Source organism: Pinus tabuliformis, chromosome 7 (assembly GCF_031772625.1).
Source record: "Pinus tabuliformis cultivar Carrire ecotype Pingquan chromosome 7, CPIR1, whole genome shotgun sequence".
Lineage (NCBI taxonomy): Eukaryota > Viridiplantae > Streptophyta > Pinopsida > Pinales > Pinaceae > Pinus > Pinus tabuliformis.
This window is the reverse complement of record NC_142293.1, coordinates 576,575,467-576,594,527: the sequence shown is the minus strand read 5'-3', so window position 1 is coordinate 576,594,527 and position 19,061 is coordinate 576,575,467. Positions and strand designations below refer to the sequence as shown.

Sequence of the window (19,061 nt, the reverse complement as noted above, 5' to 3'; positions counted from 1 at the left end):
ATTGGGACAGCAGCAAGACATAGTGCTGCAATAGCAATTGGAACAGCAGCAAGACATGGTGCTGCAATAGCAATTGGGACAAAACAAGGTGCAACAATGGCACATGAGGGTACATGATGCAGTACAGTGATGGGTACTGTCATGATTGATGAAGCATGATAAGATGCAACATTGTGATGATGGGTGCAACATGGTGCAGCACAGTGAGGTGCAGCATGATGACGAGATGCAGCACGATGATAGGTGAAGGAGTCACCTTGGAGAATCAGTTGAAGCAGCATGTCTTCAACTGATCTCATGTATCATCTTCTTAGAGATGATCTATGCTCTTATCTAGATAAGTCAAAGTGTTGACTTCTGTTGTAAATGTACTATCTCTCTCTCTCTCTGCTGAACTATTGAAGAATATATAAGAAGAATTGATCAAGGGTTTCCCCACATTGGGGTTTGTCCCTGGCTAGCACCACATCTTGTGTCCTCTTGTCTTGGCTTGTCTTCTGCGATTTATGTTTATGTTCTATCTGCAGTTTACTTTAATGCTGATGTGATTGCTAATCTGGAAAAGATATTGAGCTAACTGTGAAAATTGAAATAAATTGCTCTAAACATAGAACATACCTAAACTTAACATTTACTCTCATCAAACAAAAGACTATGCATGAGAACCACAATTACCTGGAAGTACCTAAGCAACAAAGGTGGCAATCAAGATGCAGCAAAACTAGCAGACTTGGCATGAGGAATGAACATATGCAAGCAAGTATTGTCATTGACAAGTATATGGCTTCTTCAGCCAAGAAGACAAATTGTTGCCATGTTAATCCTTTGAAGGCACTGCTAAATCTAAAGAAGATTTTTTTGAGGTCACTTGTTGAGACATTGAACATTGAATCCACTTGGCTCAAGAGTCTTGATCTGTTAAGGGATAGAGTTCAGATTTGGAAAAAGGGCATTCACAATGCAAAAGAGGTTGAGTTCCTCATCAGTCTTGGAGACCAAAATTTTATTGAAAAACAAGGACAAATTATTGTTGTTGTTGCATTGATTTTGAAGAGGCTCAAAATACTTGAAAGGCTGTGATTTCCAGAATAAAATATTGTCCTTACTGAACAAATTTTATGGACAGAATTTACGAACAACTCTGAAGGAAGTCTGGACCTTGCTCATGCCTCTTGAAGATTGTTCTTGATGAAGCTAGTTCTCTTATGGCATATCCTTGATTGTTTAAAGACATGATGGACTTCATAGTGGACATTTGGATATGGAAAAGAGAATTTGCATTTGCTGGACTTGCAAAAGGTGTAAATGAGAATTGCAAATCTAGGGTTTGTAAATCCTAGAAGACTTGAAGTTTTGAAGAGAAAGCCTTAGGGTAAACCCTAGAGTTGCACCTAGATCGATGATTCCACTGCATAAAGAAACCCTAGCAAGGGAAGGAAAGAAAAGCAACATGTTAATGATGAGGGCAAGAATAATGAGTTTGCAAGATGGCAAGGATCAAGAGGGAGCTAACAAATTCCCTTCAATCCTCAAAAGATAAGTATCTTATATCTCTCTTCCTTGATTATTATTGTTGTTGTTGTTGTTGCTATTAGTCAACCTCTTGTCCTTGTTCTTTTGTTGGGTTATGATTGTTTCTTCCATGACCTCCTAGTGAGGGTTGTAGGTACATCATAAAGGCTGCCAAAACTTTGGCAATAGATGAAAGCATTGGGAAGAATGAAGCAAAATTTTATGGCAAGAGGATTCTCCCAGGAAGAAGCACAAACTCAACTTGAGTGTTTTGCGCTCGAGAAGGAGAAATTGTATTGATACTTATCTTACCTGATGACTGGAAGAACTCCTAGTTCAAAGGAAGCAGGCAGGCCAACAAGTTTGAAGGATGTCATTGTGTCGAAGAGAAGTTAGTGGTGACTTCCAAGTGGATCTACAAGATCTAGCATGCAACAGATGGCACCATAGAGAAGTACAAAGAAAGGGTTCTCCCAAGAAGAGGGAGAGGATTATGAGGAATCGTTTGCTCCAGCTCTCAGACTGAAGAAAGCTTTGTACGAACCTCAAGCACAGTGTTCTTGGATAGATGGATATCTGATGAGCTTTGGTTGATCTTTTTATCGTATGACTAGTTCCCAAGAGTAGAAGGATTCATGTAACAGGGGGAGCAGTAGTGGCAAAAGGATTTACATTCGTGATAGAGGGAGTTGTCAATGTTAAATTTCCATAAAACTCTGCAACTACTTAGATGAATAACTGAAAACTGAAACTAGTTTACTTTCACCAAGATACAGAGTTTCTTAACAATTCATAAGCAGCGGAATAAAAACACAGAGATAAAAACACATCACACAAATTGACACACTTTTCTCAGGAAACCCAACAAGGAAAACCTGCTTTCTTGATGTGGTTATTTTATTGATTGTCCTTGGAGCAATTGAATCTATTACAAAGCAATTTGTCTCTCTTGAGAAAGCGTTCTACTTCTCACACTAAATCTCAGCTGATACAATTGATCTTGGCCTTCCTTGATCACTACTTGATCTTGGTTCTTGCACACAATTGATCCTCTACTGCCTCCTTGACTTGCTCTGCAAACCCTGTTGTCTTGCTTCAATTCTACTCCTCCTTCCTTGCGCACTTGACCTCCTTATTCCTTGCATTGATCTCCTATTTCCTAGCGCACTTCTAGCCCTATTTCTTAGCGCACTTGAGCTCCTATTTTTTAGGACCCCAGCTCCACACAAACTACGCACAACCAATTCTAGCACACTTGTGCTCCTATTCTTTAGGACACAATTCTTGCGCTCCACAATCAAGGCTCTCTCACACTAACTCGTGAGCTTTGTCTTGTCACAAACCTTTGTGCACAAAACAATTGTATAATCCTTGTGCCTTCATCCTTCTTTTATAGATTCAATCCATGCTAAATTAGGCTAGTTCAAATTTAGAACTCGAGCTCTGATAGCGAGTTAACTAAGAGTGTTACTCGCTCTCCTTCCAATCATCCCTGGAGTTGTTAACTCATGCTCTCTCCAATCAACACTGGAGATCTAACTCGCTCTTGCTTCAATCAAGACTGAAGACTAACTCGCTCTAACTAAACTGCCACCTTGTTCTGTAGCCAAACTGATGAAGACTCCACTGAACTAAAGCTCCAACTCTACGCATGTGAACTTGATGATTATTCTAGTAAACTGGAAATAACTCATCCTAACTCAAGTCTAACTCATGAGGACAACTCGAGCTCTTCATTGGCTAAGGCATAAGCCTGAAGACCTTTCTCGCTACATTTTCAACAAAAAAGCCCTGCTTCAGTGTCAGAGGGAGTTGACCTCTAAATTCGAGATGAAGGATTTTGGTTGGATACATTCCTTCTTAGAACTAGAAGTATGGCAGAAGCAGGAAAGAGCAGCTAGGATTGCCACAACAAGATCTATTTCAGTGTCAGAGGAAGCACCCAGTCAAGGTGACCAGAAAGTAGTTGTGGCACAACATGTGTTGAGGTATCTGCATGGTACAGTTGGATGTGAATTGAGAAGTACAGCTGCAAGGATATACAAATTCAGATTGGGTAGAGAGTGTTAAAGATAGGAAGAGCACATCAAGATGATGATTCAGTTTGGATCCTGCTTGGGCAGGAAGCAGACACCTGTCACACACAGGCCTGTAGAGGTTGAGTATATTGCAACTAGTTTGGCGAGTTGTGAAGCAGTGTGGCTTCGGAAGCTACTCACAAGGTTGTTTGATCAAGTGCAGGAGACGATCGTGATGACAACTCGAAGCACATCGAAATCATGATACCACCACATCTGGGACATGGTACAAAAGGGAGTAGTGAGGCTCCAATGCTTTCCTATAGACGAGCAGGATGCTAACCATCTCACAAAGCCTTATATTAGTTGAGAATGCTTCCCTTAGTCAGAGGGAGTGTTGATGTTGTAACAAAAAGGGGCAGATATTCTCCCTAGGTTAGAATATAAACAAGTCAAAGTATTGACCAAGGGCCACAAAATGTGGCTAGGGAGAATGGCCCAGAGAGCATCAAGGCCCGAAGTGCTCCCCAGGTGGGCGAGTGAGTGCCTCTAGCATCGGGCAGGATAGTTACCATTCAATTAGCATGCAGGAATGGTAATAGCCCAAGGTTTCACCATAAGTCACAGGTGTTGACTAGGTTCCAAGTGACGACTTGGATAATTGGTGAATTGCTCCAAGTGATGACTTGTTGAGCATGATGTTGATGCAAGATGCTTTCCACATGTAGTGGATAGATACATCAACATAGCTAGCTCATTCAACCTTTTCTTAGAGAATATTTTCAACAAGAGAACATCTGGAAAAGTCATTATGAATACCTCCCTAGCTAAGAGGGAGTGTTGGATTTTTGTAACTATGGTCAGTCTTCATATTTAATATTTTAGCCCTTCAAATATGTGTAATGATAAATACAAGACCTTCAAGAAAGAGAATTTCAATTTTTGAAATTCAATGTTTATGTCTCCACAAATGTCAAGTCGGCCCTCCAAAAGATCAATTCAGCCTAACCCTTTGGACACACCACTTCGGGTTCATCCAATCACTATATATACCCATTAGACTTCATCAATTGAGAAGCAATAATTCAAATCACTTATGTTCAAGCGAAGGAGGAGAAAGACAAGGGCAGATCAAGTTTAAAGGGCAAGTCGAGAATCTGGGCAGACCTAATCTCTAAGGCAACAGCAAACCGATTTCTGAGGCACCAGGCCGAAATTTCAATAGGTCAAATTTGTCTCTAGTTGACCAAGTTTGACCTGGGTATGTTTGTCGTCAATTTGACTTTGTTTTTTATTGGAAGATCAGATTGTATCTCTTGTTGAATTGAATAATTTCTCTAAGGAAAAGGTTGTTGGGATTTTCCCCAAGTGGGTTTTCCCAGGGTAAAATTTTGTGTTTCTTGTTTCCCTGTCTCTTCATGATCCTATTGTCATAAATGTTTTACTATTGATGCCTTATGTGTAATTGCTTAATGATGAATAAGAATATGAAAAAGATTAAATCATTAGAAGTAATTATCAGTGTAGAAGACCTCTGAAAAATCAATAGCAAGATCACCCAAAAGTTAACGAATTGAGCCATCGAAGGGCTACATAGTCACATGGAGGAGACAAACTATGGTGAAAACCCCCTTTATCTTTTTGTTTGCAGACAGTGTTAGTTTTTGTAGCATTGAACCGGTGTTCTAATTTCGACTTTGGTCAGAGAGGCTAAAGAACACAGGATCTCCAAAACCCAGAAAAGGTTTCAGGAGAAAAACCTAAAGATGGCTCAATTAAGTTAATTGATCCATAATTAAATATTTCCTAAGTCTAACTTAGGAAAAGTGATTAATTAATAGTTTTTAATTGAGAAAAGTGAAAATTCTCTAGAAACTCGCACGAATCGAGTTTGAGATGATCTTAGTCATTGATGGGGATCTAATCATGGTCGTTGGTTCACCAACGAGAGATTATAAGAACAACTCAATGGGTAGATGGAGGACACACCAAAGACACTTGTGATGTTGAGTTCCTTGGCAAATCGAACTATCCAGCAGCAACAGTGAAGAGAAGTTCGAGCCAGAAGGGACGCAGACACAGAGAGGGAGTAGAGACCGTGATTCTGGAGGAGATTTCCAGTTCCAGAGAGGCAGCAACAAAGAGGCCACTAGAGGCTGCACAAGTAGCTTCAGAGGGCAATTCGATTTCGCTGAGAAGGAGGTTGATTGAGTTGTCGGAGGCCAGGATAATTTTCCACAGGGTCGGAGGATCACTTCCAGTAGCAACAACAGGCAGGACGGCTTTATCAGAGGCATTTTCGAGCCACACGTGTGAGGGTTTGTGCAAGCACTTGGCTGAAGGCCTACACAAGGGTTTTGATAGCAAGTTTTTCTGAGGCAACTTGTGTCGGGATTGCTCGTGGAGAAGGGAAAAATTCCCTCAATATTTTTTGTCAGATTATCTTGTTAAGGATTGCCAAGTTTGGGCATCCAGATTGTACTCAGATTTTCACCACTGCATAATAATAATAAATCCCTCATTTGTTGCACCGGTTTTCCCACATTGGGTTTTTTTGGGGACTTTTGTCCAAAAATAACGGTGTCAATTTTATTGTGTTTGTGCATCTATATTTCTCAATTCCAGTTTATTTCTGCAGTATTTTTATTGTGAAGAAATTGCAGTGTGATTTATGCATTATTTTGTCGTAACAAAATAAATTGCATAATTACTCAGTTAGAAGAATAAATTCTAGTTCTTGAATATCAAGGAATTTTCATATGGTATTAGAGCCAAGTTTGAAGACAGATCAGGAGCTCAAAAGCAAAGGAGAAATTTTGCAGCTTCAGAGGGAGTTTCTGAGCAAAATTTCCAAGGCTGCGCAGAGCTCCAGCCAGGCAATACAAATTGTTGGGCAAAGGGTTCGATTTCCAGTTGTAGGGGCAGGAAGAGTTCGAACAAGCTCAGTAGTAGTTCCAGTACGCAGTGGTGGTGCCGGGAAGAAGTTCCGGTAGGCAGATCAGAGATTTCATTGAGCAGATCTAGGTGCAGTTGATTAGCAGTTGTTTTGCAAAAGCAAAATCAACGTCGGGTGGAAGAGAAATAGCACACATAGAGGGGTTTTTCTTAGAAGGTTTCCAAATTCAGTTTTCTGGAGGAAATCTGTAATTTCCAGTTGCAGGTGGCAGTTGCAGCTAGCCCAGGAGGGAGTGTGAGTAGCAGAGCAGGCGGCAAAGCAGGAATGAGAAGGAGATTTCCAGTTTATTTCCCAGTATTTGAGTTTCGCAAATTTTTCAGATTACCATAGGAGGTCGTATGAGTTAGCCAGAATGCATATCTAGGCAACAGATCGACTTCTAGTTGCTGAAGACAGGTGTCGGAAGAAGTGCGAGTTGCAAAGAGAAGAAGGGTCCCAAACAAGGACTGAGTTCAAAAGGAAATAATGAGGCACTAGATCCAGGAGGAGGAGAAGCTTGATACCTATGCATATCAAGTTGGGCAGGGTCCAACACACATGCAACAAGGAGATCAATTAGATCAGTTCCAGCTTTTTGTTGCAGGACCATCACCTTTGCTACAAGGGCCCACAGTATCATAGTAGCAGGTTTAGTGTCAGCAAGTGCAGTCAGTTATTCATATGACAACGCATAGCGAGTTGCAATTAGTAGTCAAGAGACAGTTGCAGAAATAGTTGTAGTGAGACAAGCAGTGAGAATTTCCCAGTAGCAGGTGCAGTTCCAGCCAGAGAGGGTTCCAGTTTTCCAGAGGAGGAAAGGAGGTCGAGTAAATTCCAACAGATGAAGTCAAGGGAGGAAGTGCGAATTGGTCAGTTGAGACACAGTTCTAGCCAAAGATAATTGGCTAGTCTGTGTTGCAAAGGCTATAGATCATATACCAATATCAGGAGGAGAACCAGAGGCATAACGAGTAGTTTCAGTATGCAGCAGGAGGCAGAGTGTTTATCGGAAAGGGTTTCTGAAGACAAGATTGAATTTCCCGAAGCATAATCTTGTAATCCAGTTAGGCATGCACACAGGAATGCGAATTGCAGTAGAGAGGCTTTGCTGGAAGGTGGAGGGATTTCCCAATTTTGTTTAAGAGGGAGATTGAGACTCAGACGGAGATCGAGACTCAAAGGGAGTCTAGCTTCAAAGGGAGCAGCCCTATGGAAGCTTAGTACTTTAGGATTTGAGGTGATCAGTACACAATCGTAGTGATGGCAGCAGTGCAGATGCAATACAGTGTAGTGGCAGCACAAAAGTAGCAGCACAAAGGCTTCAGCAATGTATGATCAGAGTTGCGCAGTAATAGCGCAATGTGATAGCAATTATACCTCCAGATGGAGGAGGAGCGTTGTGCTTCAAAGTTGCAGATTTGGGCAAGGTCCAAGGAACACTGTATCGAACAGGTGTTTCTTCTTGAATCAATACCCTTGCTACGAGGGCCCACAGTATTCAGTAGCAGATGGTTCAGTGTTCAACATGGTGTAGTCAGATCTTGAGGGACAATTGCAGAGCTAGTTGCAATCAGATGTTGAGGGGTGCAGAGCAGTTGCAGCACAAACAGATACTCAGTAGACAATATAGAGGCTAGTTGCAGTGAAAGACTCAAGACACAGTTGCAAAGCCAATTCAAAGACACAATTGATTCAAAGATTTGTTCTCAGTAGTTGCAACAGCGAGCAACAACATGAGATCAGTTGCGACGCAATGCAGAGTTGGCAGCAATACAGGTTGTACAGTGCAGTGTCAGCAGCAGCGCAAATGCAGAATGGTTCAAATCAGAGTGGCAGATGAATTAGAGTATGCACAGTGGCTTAATGGGCAGTTGTAGGTTGTCACAGTTGCTAGACATCAGCGGCGTGTATGGGGAGATGTTATGAGACAGAGAGAACACCTTCCACACTAAGAGGGGGTGTTAGTTTTTGTAGCATCGACAGGTATTCTAGCCTCGACTTTGGTCAAAGAGGCTAAAGAACATAGGATCTCCAAAACCAGAAAAGGTTTCAAGAGAAAACACCTAGAGATGGCTCAATTAAGTTAATTGACCAATAATTAAATATTTCCTAAGTCTAACTTAGGAAAAGTGATTAATTAACAGTAATTAGTTGAGAAATGTGAGAATTCTCTAGAAACACACACGGATCGAGTTTATGATGATCTTAGTCGTTGATGGGGATCTAATCATGGTCTTTTGTTCACCAACGAGAGATTAGAAGAGCAACTCGATGGGTAGATGGAGGACACACCAACGACACTTGTGAGGTCGAGTTCCTTGGCAGATCAAGCTATCCAGCAACAGCAAGGAAGAGAAGTTCAAGCCAAAAGGGACACAGAGACAAAGAGGGTGTAGAAAGAGTGATTCCGGAGGAGATTTCCAGTTCCGGAGAGGCAGCAGCAAAGAGGCCAAGTTATTCCACTAGAGGTTGCGCAGGGACTGCGCAAGCAGCTTCAGAGAGCAATTCAATTTAGCTAAGGAAGAGGTCAATTCAAGTGTCGAAGGCTAGGATAATTTTCCAAAGGGCCGGAGGATCACTTCCAGCAACAGCAACAGGCAGAACGGCTTGATCAGAGGTAGTTTCGGGCCACACTTGTGAGGGTTTGCGCAAGCACTACGCAGAAGGCCTGCGCAAGGGTTTGGACAGCGAGTTTTTCTGAGGAAAGTTGTGTCAGGATTGCTCGTGGAGAGGGGAAAAATTCCCTCAATAATATTTGTTAGATTATCTTACTGAGGATTACCAAGTTTGGGCATCCAAATTGCACTTAGATTTTCATCGTTGCATAATAATAATAAATCCATCATCTGCAGCACCGGTTTTCTCACATTGGATTTTTCTGGGGACTTTTGTCCAAAAATAACGGTGTCAATTTTATTGTGTGTGCATATATATTTCTCAGTTCCAGTTTTATTTCTGCAATATTTTTATTGTGAAGAAATTGCAGTGTGATTTATTCATTATTTTGTCGTAACAAAATAAACTATATAATTAATTAGTTAGAAGAATAAATTTCAGTCGCTGCATTTCAAGGAATTTTCACAGACAGCGTTCCAAAAAGGGTTGAACTATTCTAGCAGGGAGCTTCAACTGGGAAGGGAGCTTGTACTCATCTCACACTCAAACTGAAGGCTAGAACGCCATCCTAGAAGCCATTCCTAGTTAGATCTGAAAAGTGGGAGAATTGTTAAGTCACAAGTGGGGGTGATTTCTCTTGTAAACCAAGCGCACTTCCTTGACAAAGTGCAAAATCAACTTAAAGAGGCATGTGTTTCACAACCTAGCAAGGTATATTTATTTTGGTACAACGTACAAATTGCAACAACCATGTTATTTTAAAAAAACTCAAAACTTTTTATTCCTGTTTTAGATTAGAAATTTTACTTGTTGATTTTTAACTATCATGTCATAAATAGCAAGCTTTTATCTTGGGATATTGAAATAAAGTAAAATCTAAGCCAAGGTTAGATACATTGAATTGGTACCGTTGTTGGATATCTTTACCCTTATGTATCTATTGATTTTAGTGCAGATCTAGGCATTTTACTGGCTGTAACTAAAGAAATCTGCAACAAATACCAAGGCTTTCAACTCCTAACAAGTAGGTACGTCATTTAAAACCTCGTACTTGGACTCTAGTTTGAATTTACATTGTTGATTTATCAAATTAGAGTCAAAAATACATCTATTTCCATATGGTTTTTAAGTAAATTTAAATCTGGAAAATTTCTAGAGATAGTACTTAGTGGGACTCGATCCCCAGTTTATAAAAATACAATTTTTGTCTTGCTAGAAATTGTTATGTCCAAGTTTGGAAAGTGGTTTCATAATACCGATGTTTCATCTTCCAACCTCTCCACCCGTAGTTCATTGAGCTAGGAGTGCTTTTGCACTCATTAGGTTGTTTGTTTGAGTGAAACAGGTTGTTGTCCCTATTGTTTACAATAGATTTTGCACTCTATTTAAAAGGGAAGCAAGTTGATTTATTCTGTAGGCCCCCTAATCAGCAACCCAAAGTTAAAAATAACTCCATAGTTGGTTAGGACATTTTCTCTACATCATTTTTTAGTACGTACATGCCATATTTAACATCAATTGGTGTGGTGACTAGTTGTTTGTAGTTTTTTGTTGCATATTTATACTCAGAAATCAGCAGAACAACATTCATAACTAATTCTGCCACCTCTTCTTGACCCCGTTTGAGGAACTAGTTTCATCTAAGGTTGGTTGGGGTATCAAGTGTGAATCTTCCCTTGGCCTTGAAGGAGGAAGTTGGGCCTAAAGGAAGGGGGGGGCGTCGGGCCGAGGTAACAGTGGGCCCTTACCCTCTGTGTGCCCATCCTAGCAGGTTGCACAAACCTTTGCAACCCTGCTAATCAGATCAATAACAAGTCCCTTGCTCAATCCTAAGCAATGACTCAATAGGGGCCTCTACTAAGGTAGCTATGTACATGGTTGAGAATTGAGATAGATGATAAGATATATCTCCTCTAATTTTATGTCAATCTACAAAATATAATAGTGCTCTATCAGGCCTTCAATGTCATGTACCTCCCTTTGTCCAAAGGCACCTATTAGGAGGTCATATCCACTACCTAAAGGTCTTGGTTGATGAACTATGAAGCCAAGTATATATTTATATATTACTATAGTTTGATGGTCACTGTTTCCCAACTGAAGATGTTGTTATGGCTAAAACAATCCCTCCTTGGCATATCCTCTCTAAGCAAGTAGGATCTGTTACCGCTCAAACTAGCAGGGGTCCTAGGAGGGGACACTATGGAGCAACTACTAGGTCGAGGGGCAACAATGGAGCGATAGCCCACTATCACCTCAGCTAAGGCTCCCTACTCTTTACGGACTTTCACCAATGGGAGGAGGCCCGATATAAGAGGAATCATCAGATGAATGGATCAATACAAGGATAAGGAGTCACAAGAGAAACTCAATTATATGGCTTCCTTGCTTGAGAAGCAAGGTGATATGCTCTCTAGGAAGGGCTAAGAGGATTCTTGAGGCTAGGGTTTGGGAATATATCTTGTCAAGAGGTTTCCTAGACCCAAAAATCCTTATGGAGAATTGGCCTTTATGTGATCTTTGTGAAATTAGAGTTGTAAAGTTGTGGGACCACAAAGGACCAAGTGGACCCAAAATTAGGTCAAGAGTGTGGAGTTGATCAACCAAGGAGGGGCTTGACCTAATTATGGAAGAGAAGAGGATCAAAGGACAAATTTTATTTTGAGGATTGAATACAATGATCCAAATGAGGACACTAGCCAAGGGAAACCTAGGGCAAGAAATGATCCTAGAGCTAGGGCTTGTTATATCTCAGGATCCCACCGTCGGAATTGCTTCAAATTTGGAGGGCCTCTAGAGGAAACCCTAGCATAGTTATGGACCAAAAATCGAGGTGTTTTGATGGCTACAATGGAATTTATGTGATGCCCTAGGTGACCTATTAAGGCTAGGCCTAGAAAGAGAAAGGGGAGGCAAGAAAAATAAGCGTTTAGGTGACCACCAGTGGATGGATTAGTGCCTTGCCTTTGGGAGAGATGGAGTCAAGGTGAACTTGTGATTTGGAGAAACTATACCCAATCAAGGAGGCCTTTAGGCAACTTCGCATGGCAATTAGGGCATGAGAGCAGCTACCCAAGGACTTTATACTTCGATGTGCAATGTTTGATGACTTATCAAGATGTATTCAACAAAAATAATCTCTAGGAACATTCACCCATTCATACATGACACATGCAATGATGCAACGCTTCAAAAGATCAAAATTTCCACAATTTCGCATAGAATAGCAGTAAATTTCAGACCTAGATAGCAAAAATCCCAGCAACATTCATGTGACAAAGTAAATAACAAGAATAAACATGAAAAAGATCACTTACATGTACAAATGAGTATATCCAATCATCAAATTATGCCAATAATGAAGCTCCAAGACCAAGAAGATAGAATCCAAACATCAAAATTCATCCATGAAACCAAACTCGTCCTCCAAAAGGGAATGCGAAATTCTCCAAGTAGCTACTAAACCCAAATCCAAGTGATGATGAGAGAAATGAATCACCTCTCATCTATTTATACCATCTCTAATGAGTTCGATTTGCCTAATTGGCCTAATTAAGCCCCAAATAATAAAATAATGTGCAATAATAACATCCCTTGGTGACAAGCCCACCAAGATAGCTCAATAACATAAAAATAAGCCTCTCAAGAGGGCAGAATGATCAATAAAATGAGTCGTTGGGCCTTTGAGGAGGCCTAATGAAGTCCAAAGTGTGTCATGGTGAGAAAATGGACTCCAAACATAGTGGACAAGGGTTGGCCCCTTGTTTTCTAAGCAAGTCACTGTGGGGTTCCCAAGCAGGTGTGGGGGCACAAGGACATCCTCATGGGTCTCCAAGTGGATTGAAAATGCCTGTAAACCATCTGTAAGGGCTAGGATGATGACATAATCCCTCCCTTTGTCTCCTGCAATGAGACACATCCTCATCTGGACCCTGGAACATCTACCAAGTGTATGGTGCAAGTGTGGAGCCGATTGGGCATGGTGAACCAAGTGCATCATCCTCATCCAAAAGGTGGAACACGAGCAATAAATGAGCGGTGTTAGGGATCCATGAAGTAATCTTTGTTAAGGTGGAACACGAGCAATCAATGAGCGGTGTTAGGGATCCATGAAGTAATCTTTGTTATGGTGGAGGCCCATGACTCTCGACACTCACCCTACAAGTGCCAATGTGGCCCTCGGAGGGCTAGGACCCCATATAAGGAGACCAAGCCCCAAATGGAGACCCGCTTGCAATCTTGCATAAGATCCAATGCGTCCCCTTTCCCTCCAATATAACAAATCATTAGAATAATCAAGTAAAAGAGCTTACAAGTCATGGAATCAATGGGGCACTTCATGGTGGCATGCCCTTCCATAGTGGGCTTTGGCATGTACAAGTGTCTCCAAGCTCAATAAGGGGGGTTAATCAAGGACCCTATTATGACATGTCTATGGTACATCCATCAAGTGGTGGGTGGCAAATGATATAGTGATGGAACGGAGTGGGGGTCAAGGGAATGCTCCAAGCCACATGTCATGGTACAAGGGTAGCTATAATAAGGGAAGCCCACCCCTAGGCATATGAGTGTAGGAGGGGGCAAATTGTGGTTCATGAGTTAACCCGGAATTTGTTTTTCCACCCTTCTTCATATGCCTTTTGTCTTTGATTGATTTTTCTTCGTAACTGCTTGAGGATCCAGAGGATGAGAGCATGATGTGTAGCATATAGCAGTCGGTACCCCCTTTTAAGGTGGGGCATTTCATTGCCCACCAGGGGTTGGGACAATCATGGGTTCCTTAATGTGGAGGGGGCTCATCTAGGGCCCATAGGAACCAAGGTGATGGTCGTAACTAAGGGACAAAGCTCATGTTTGGTTTTTGCCCACGTGCTAAATTTGTATGTCCCGACCATCTTTTGCATTTTGTGGTACATTTCCTATTGATAGTGGTCAAATTATGTTTTTTCCTTTCTTTTTAGCTACTTCAACCTCCAAGGCATCGTTCCAGGCCCAACCCAAGGTGTGGACAAGGGAGGGGGAGGCTAACCCTATGTGGACCTAGTGGACACATGTGGACCCGAATGGGAAAAGAGATGAATGGGGCTAAAATGAGCAGAAGGGAGTGATGTATATGGTGTCGGGAAGCAAGACCATGGAACCAAAATCAGGATTTCCCATGTAGTGTCAACCCAAAAGCTAATGGCTAGTAAAGGAGATCCCACGGGACTAGGATACAAGGGTAACCACCAGATCGAGCGAAGGAGACAAGAATACAGACCTAGCCCACTCTTTCCGTCAAATTCCCACCACCAATCCATGCCCAAAAGTGTCCATGAAAAGTAAGGAAAATTACTCAACTACACCAATGAAAAGCCATACCTTCGGGGTCGGGAGGCCCACCTTCAAACATACAATCATAGCATATGGGCGAGGGATGACATGGCTGGCTCAACTAGCAGAGATAATGGCACATTGAGCTATCTGGTGGCTACAAGGAGTTGTTGGCTCGAGCTTTCTATAAGAATGTTGATTGGAGTAGAGAAGGAAGGGGTTTGCTTGCCTAAGTGCCAAGGCTAGCAGAGGGACCCACAAGGCAGTCACTTAGCAGAATTATTAATTTATTTAACTATTTCCTAAAGTTGGACTTGGGAAAAATTTTAAATCATAAAGTCAACTTATGATTTAATCTCAGCCCTTCATCAAGATCTAATCTCAGCTATTGAAAGTGATGGTGGGGCCCCGGTCAAATTATAAAGTTATAAACAGTTTTATCAAGAGTGGATCGAACCGGTCTAAACCAGCGGGTCCGACCAGTTTGAGGCCAAAAACGATTCGAACCAATGACCTGAACCGCTTTTGACCAATTCAGTACCAAACCGGCCTTTTTTCACTAAACCGATTGGTTTTGTACATTGTTGCCAAGGACCCTTTGAACACAATATTTTTTCAAAAAAACAATGATTTATGATAGGGGAAAGCCTAGTATTTGACCATATTTCCTTGCTAATGTTATGCAATTCATGGTAATGTTAAATTCTTAAAGTAAAAGTGGCATTCTCCTTTTACTTAAATTTTTAACATTAACATGAAATGACTCATGATGTTTGAGAGTGGTTCTGATCTCATTGGATTTCATATTGACAAAGTAGAATTTTAGATCTCACTCAAAATCCAGCAGACTTAACAATTTTCCAGGATTTTGGGATTAGGAGGATTGCAACGCTCCATTAGATTTCGTCATGTATGAGGGTATGGAACTAGTATTTAATCAAGAGCACCAAGCCCTCTATGTACCTTGATGTTAGTGGCATTGGTTTTCGAACACCTCTATCATGAGCTACTAAAAAACGTACCCATCACTCAAACAAAATCTTGACTTGACATGCTATGCTTTTTTCTATCTTATTTTATTGCTTATGGGGGGGTATTGATGACGAAAATCCCAATACAGACAATGATTTTGATGATATGTAGGTATTTGTTGTAGCATGATTTTTTTGGATGCTAGAGGCCATGTGGAGCTTGTTTGTTGATGTATTTTCAGTTTAGAGATGGATTGCACTCGATGTTATTTTGGTTATGTGCACCCTTACATGCTATATAAATGAGAATTTTTGCTTATTTGTGTATAAATGGTTTGGATTCATATGGATGCACATGAATATATATGTTTTTCTTTAAAATTTGAATATTTTATGTGTTTTTGGTTGACCAGTTTTTTGGTCCGGTTTTTTTACCAGTTTCGGTCCAGTTTTTTTACCAGTTTCGGTCCGGTTCTGACCAGTTCCCTGTCTAGGGGATCTACTGGTTCGATGACCAGTCTGGTTCTGATAACATTGCCCTGAAGCACATGGAAGATAAAATCATATACAGATTTTGTCTAATGCAGTACTACTCTCCAGGTACCGACTACTAACAGAGGTATACAAGGGCATCCAATGATGACCCAACCTATATTCTCCGTGTAAGCTTCCCAACCAGGGTTTTACATGCTAAATAACAAATCTCTGTGTTTGTAGACATCAGTACATCTCTAGTCTAAAACATCTAATTGCTGCAAAGTAGAGAAAAAACTATGGTCTCCTCAAAACCCTTCTAAAGCCCTAATTTAAGGATTGATCTGATAGCAGAACTTAAAACTGCTACAAATTCTCCAATTCTAATATTTTCGTTGATAAAACTTTTATGAGATGTTCTCTGATATGTCCTCTTTAGGCTGCCACTGATCCAATGCAATTTAGACCTTTGAAGAGAAAATTACGGTGGAATTACTAGAATCCACTGGTTTTGCCCTATTTTAGGAAAGCGAACTTGTATGGCTTGCCTCCTCACCAATATTTCTCTAACAGGTCTGAAATTTGAACCTGAAACACCTTACTCTGTCTTCTTTCCAATGCAACCAGTGGCATTTGATTTGGACTTCAGAATCTTCAGGTATTACTTTTTCATTAGAACCACTTCTTTAAGCCTAATTTGAGGACTAGACAAAAACCCTAACTTGTACAACATGTAAGTCCTAAAATATAATGAAACGGCTTCTGAAATTTTTACCCAGTGTACTTTGCTCTTTTTTCTGTCAACCCTGATATTTCCATACAATGCCAATGATCCAAAAAAAAAGTTAAGAGTGAAATGGTAACATAACTTGTTTGAAGAAGCCAAACCAAGGATTGTCCACTCTAATAGCACATGTTAGGGCCCAAATAGCCAAATAAGCATAAAAGATACCCAATTCAATTATGTCAGGCTTAAATCAAGTGAAGTAGTGAAAGAATAAGGAGCCTCTTCAAAGCAGCAACCTCCTTTTATAATATATCAAATGTACAAGATAAGATGATCCTTCAAATGAGTCTCCCTAATGTAAATATAGGAGGCAATAACGGCTAGAAAGAAATACTAGTCATAAGCTGACAGAAATATAATTAATGATAATAAATGAGGGTTATCGTTAAGGGCCTAAAAATAAGATGAGACCATGTTGGTGATGGAACATGTTTGCAGATTTCAAATTTGATTTTGATTTTGGGGTGCTAAAGCTTCCTGCTCAAACGTAACTTCATGCTTGTCAGGCAACACGTTCGCACTTAAGAATTTTCAATAATCATATCCATTTTCAATTTCACTTATAGCAATGCCAGTGACACGGGGCATTCTCGTCATCCCCACAAAAGGATCCGACAAAGTCAGCTCGAAGAGAGGAGATGAACAATAAAAGCCACTAGGATGCCAAAGTGTGTCCTAAGGAGATGGGAGGCCCTACCCATATGGGTTTTGGCACATTATTGTGATGTTCTTACAGGTGTCCCCATGGACTGTGTTGATTTATTATCGAGTAGATACAGTAATTGTATATATTATAAACAGACAACAGAAATTCCATCAAGAAAAGTAGGCATAGACAAACATACCTGAATGACACCGGAATCATCTCTCAAAGTCAGAAAGGCGAGCTTGCCAAAGGACCTTCGTGCTATAATCCTGCCAGCAACTGAAACTTGGTCCTTTTCGCCGTCGGCTACCTCTCCATTTTCCAAATTTGCATACAACCTCTGCAATTGGCTCGAAGAATGCGTTCTTCCCCAACTATAGGCATAAGGCTCAAGGCCGCGAGCCCGTAATTCTTGAACCTGTTTAGACCAACAATGATTTTAAACACTTTTATTACAGAAACATGATATTAAAACGGTTATGTGTGAGGAGTCCAATTCAGATTCAGACTTCGTGGGTCCACATACTAGTGATGTTTGTCTGTGTGATGTCTTCTAAAAACCAAAGTGGCATATCGTGGAGGATTATGTGACTGTTCGAGCCCAAATATATTTATGGGAACAAGTGACCAGCTGCGGTGAATCCCCTCGGCCCTACCATTAACGTTACCATTACAGAAAAATAAGATATTAAGAATGTTATATGTTTGAATAATGAATACCTTGTTTAGGCGAATAACGCGAACAGCATCCCTGTCGGAGGTAGATAATGCATTTTCCCCTTCCTCTGTTCCTCTTCCTCCCCTGTTGGCTGTTTGCTTTTGCCTCGGTCCTCTGCTCTCCTTCACCACCTGGACTTCGAGTTTAGTATCAGACGAGCAGCATCTGAGCCAAATGCCATCTCTTACAGGCAGTGAGTTTATGCTTCTTCTATTGAAATGCCTAAGTGAATAATAAGTGGAGAGGCATGAAGAAATCCTCGCACTGCATGCCTTCATGGCTTCCATTGTCCGCCCTGCGACCAGATAAACTGTGCAGGCTACTTACTAATGGTCCTCCATATCTTGTCGCTTTGATTTGTGTAGGCCATCAATTACACCCGGGTTAAACTCTGATTAAAGGTTAAGTTCAAAAAAATGTGTCAATTGAATAGCAATGTAACAATGTAGCGTTAAGATGACTAAACCAACTATGCGTAGCGTCTTTGGTAAGTGGCAAAAAAATAATGATCATAACAAGGCCATAGTTCCCGCAGATTAGTTTAATTATAATTATTTTTCATCACTTAATCAGAAGAAGAAAAAATGAAATGAAATGATATTTTAACGTCTATGAGACTAAAAATAGTTTATAAGACTATTAGTTCTTTCTTTTCATTTTTTTCAATTCAATCATTTTTTTGTCCAAATTGATGATGAGTTCACCCAACTTTCCAACAATCCCCTCACTGAAAAGACAATGCCAAGAAACTGATGCTAGTATATTCTCATAACTTTCTCTGATGTCTTTGAATGCATCACATTCCAAAAGAAATGTTTTTCTGATTCCACTACCCCAGACGTGCAAAATGTACACACTTGTTCTTCCTAAGCTTCTTTAGGCCTTTTCCACCGTCTTGTTCACACCGAATTTGATGCGAGTTGGTTCTTAATTGAGCAATAAGAACCTTTGCCCTCCACGGAATGCTAGCTCCAATGAACTCTTTTTTGTTGTAGTTCACACGTAAGGTTGAATTCCCCAATGTAGTACTTCTTCTTTCTACCCAACTCTTTTCCCCATACCCGTTTACAA

At 40.7% G+C, this 19,061-nt stretch overlaps 1 protein-coding gene across 1 annotated transcript in view; it reads right to left on the bottom strand.

Annotated features, from left to right (window-relative positions):
• The window catches only part of OVA5 (Lysyl-tRNA synthetase, class II), a 433,444-nt gene extending 415,066 nt beyond the window's left edge, over positions 1 to 18,378 (bottom strand). Inside the window, exons 1-2 of the mRNA XM_089458538.1 lie at positions 17,993 to 18,378; positions 17,472 to 17,690 (exon numbers count right to left, since the gene is read on the bottom strand). Coding sequence (XP_089314664.1) covers positions 17,472 to 17,690; positions 17,993 to 18,277 — 504 coding nt within the window. The 5' untranslated portion in view covers positions 18,278 to 18,378. The remainder of the gene's footprint in view (positions 1 to 17,471; positions 17,691 to 17,992) is intronic.
• Positions 18,379 to 19,061: the final 683 nt, after the last annotated feature.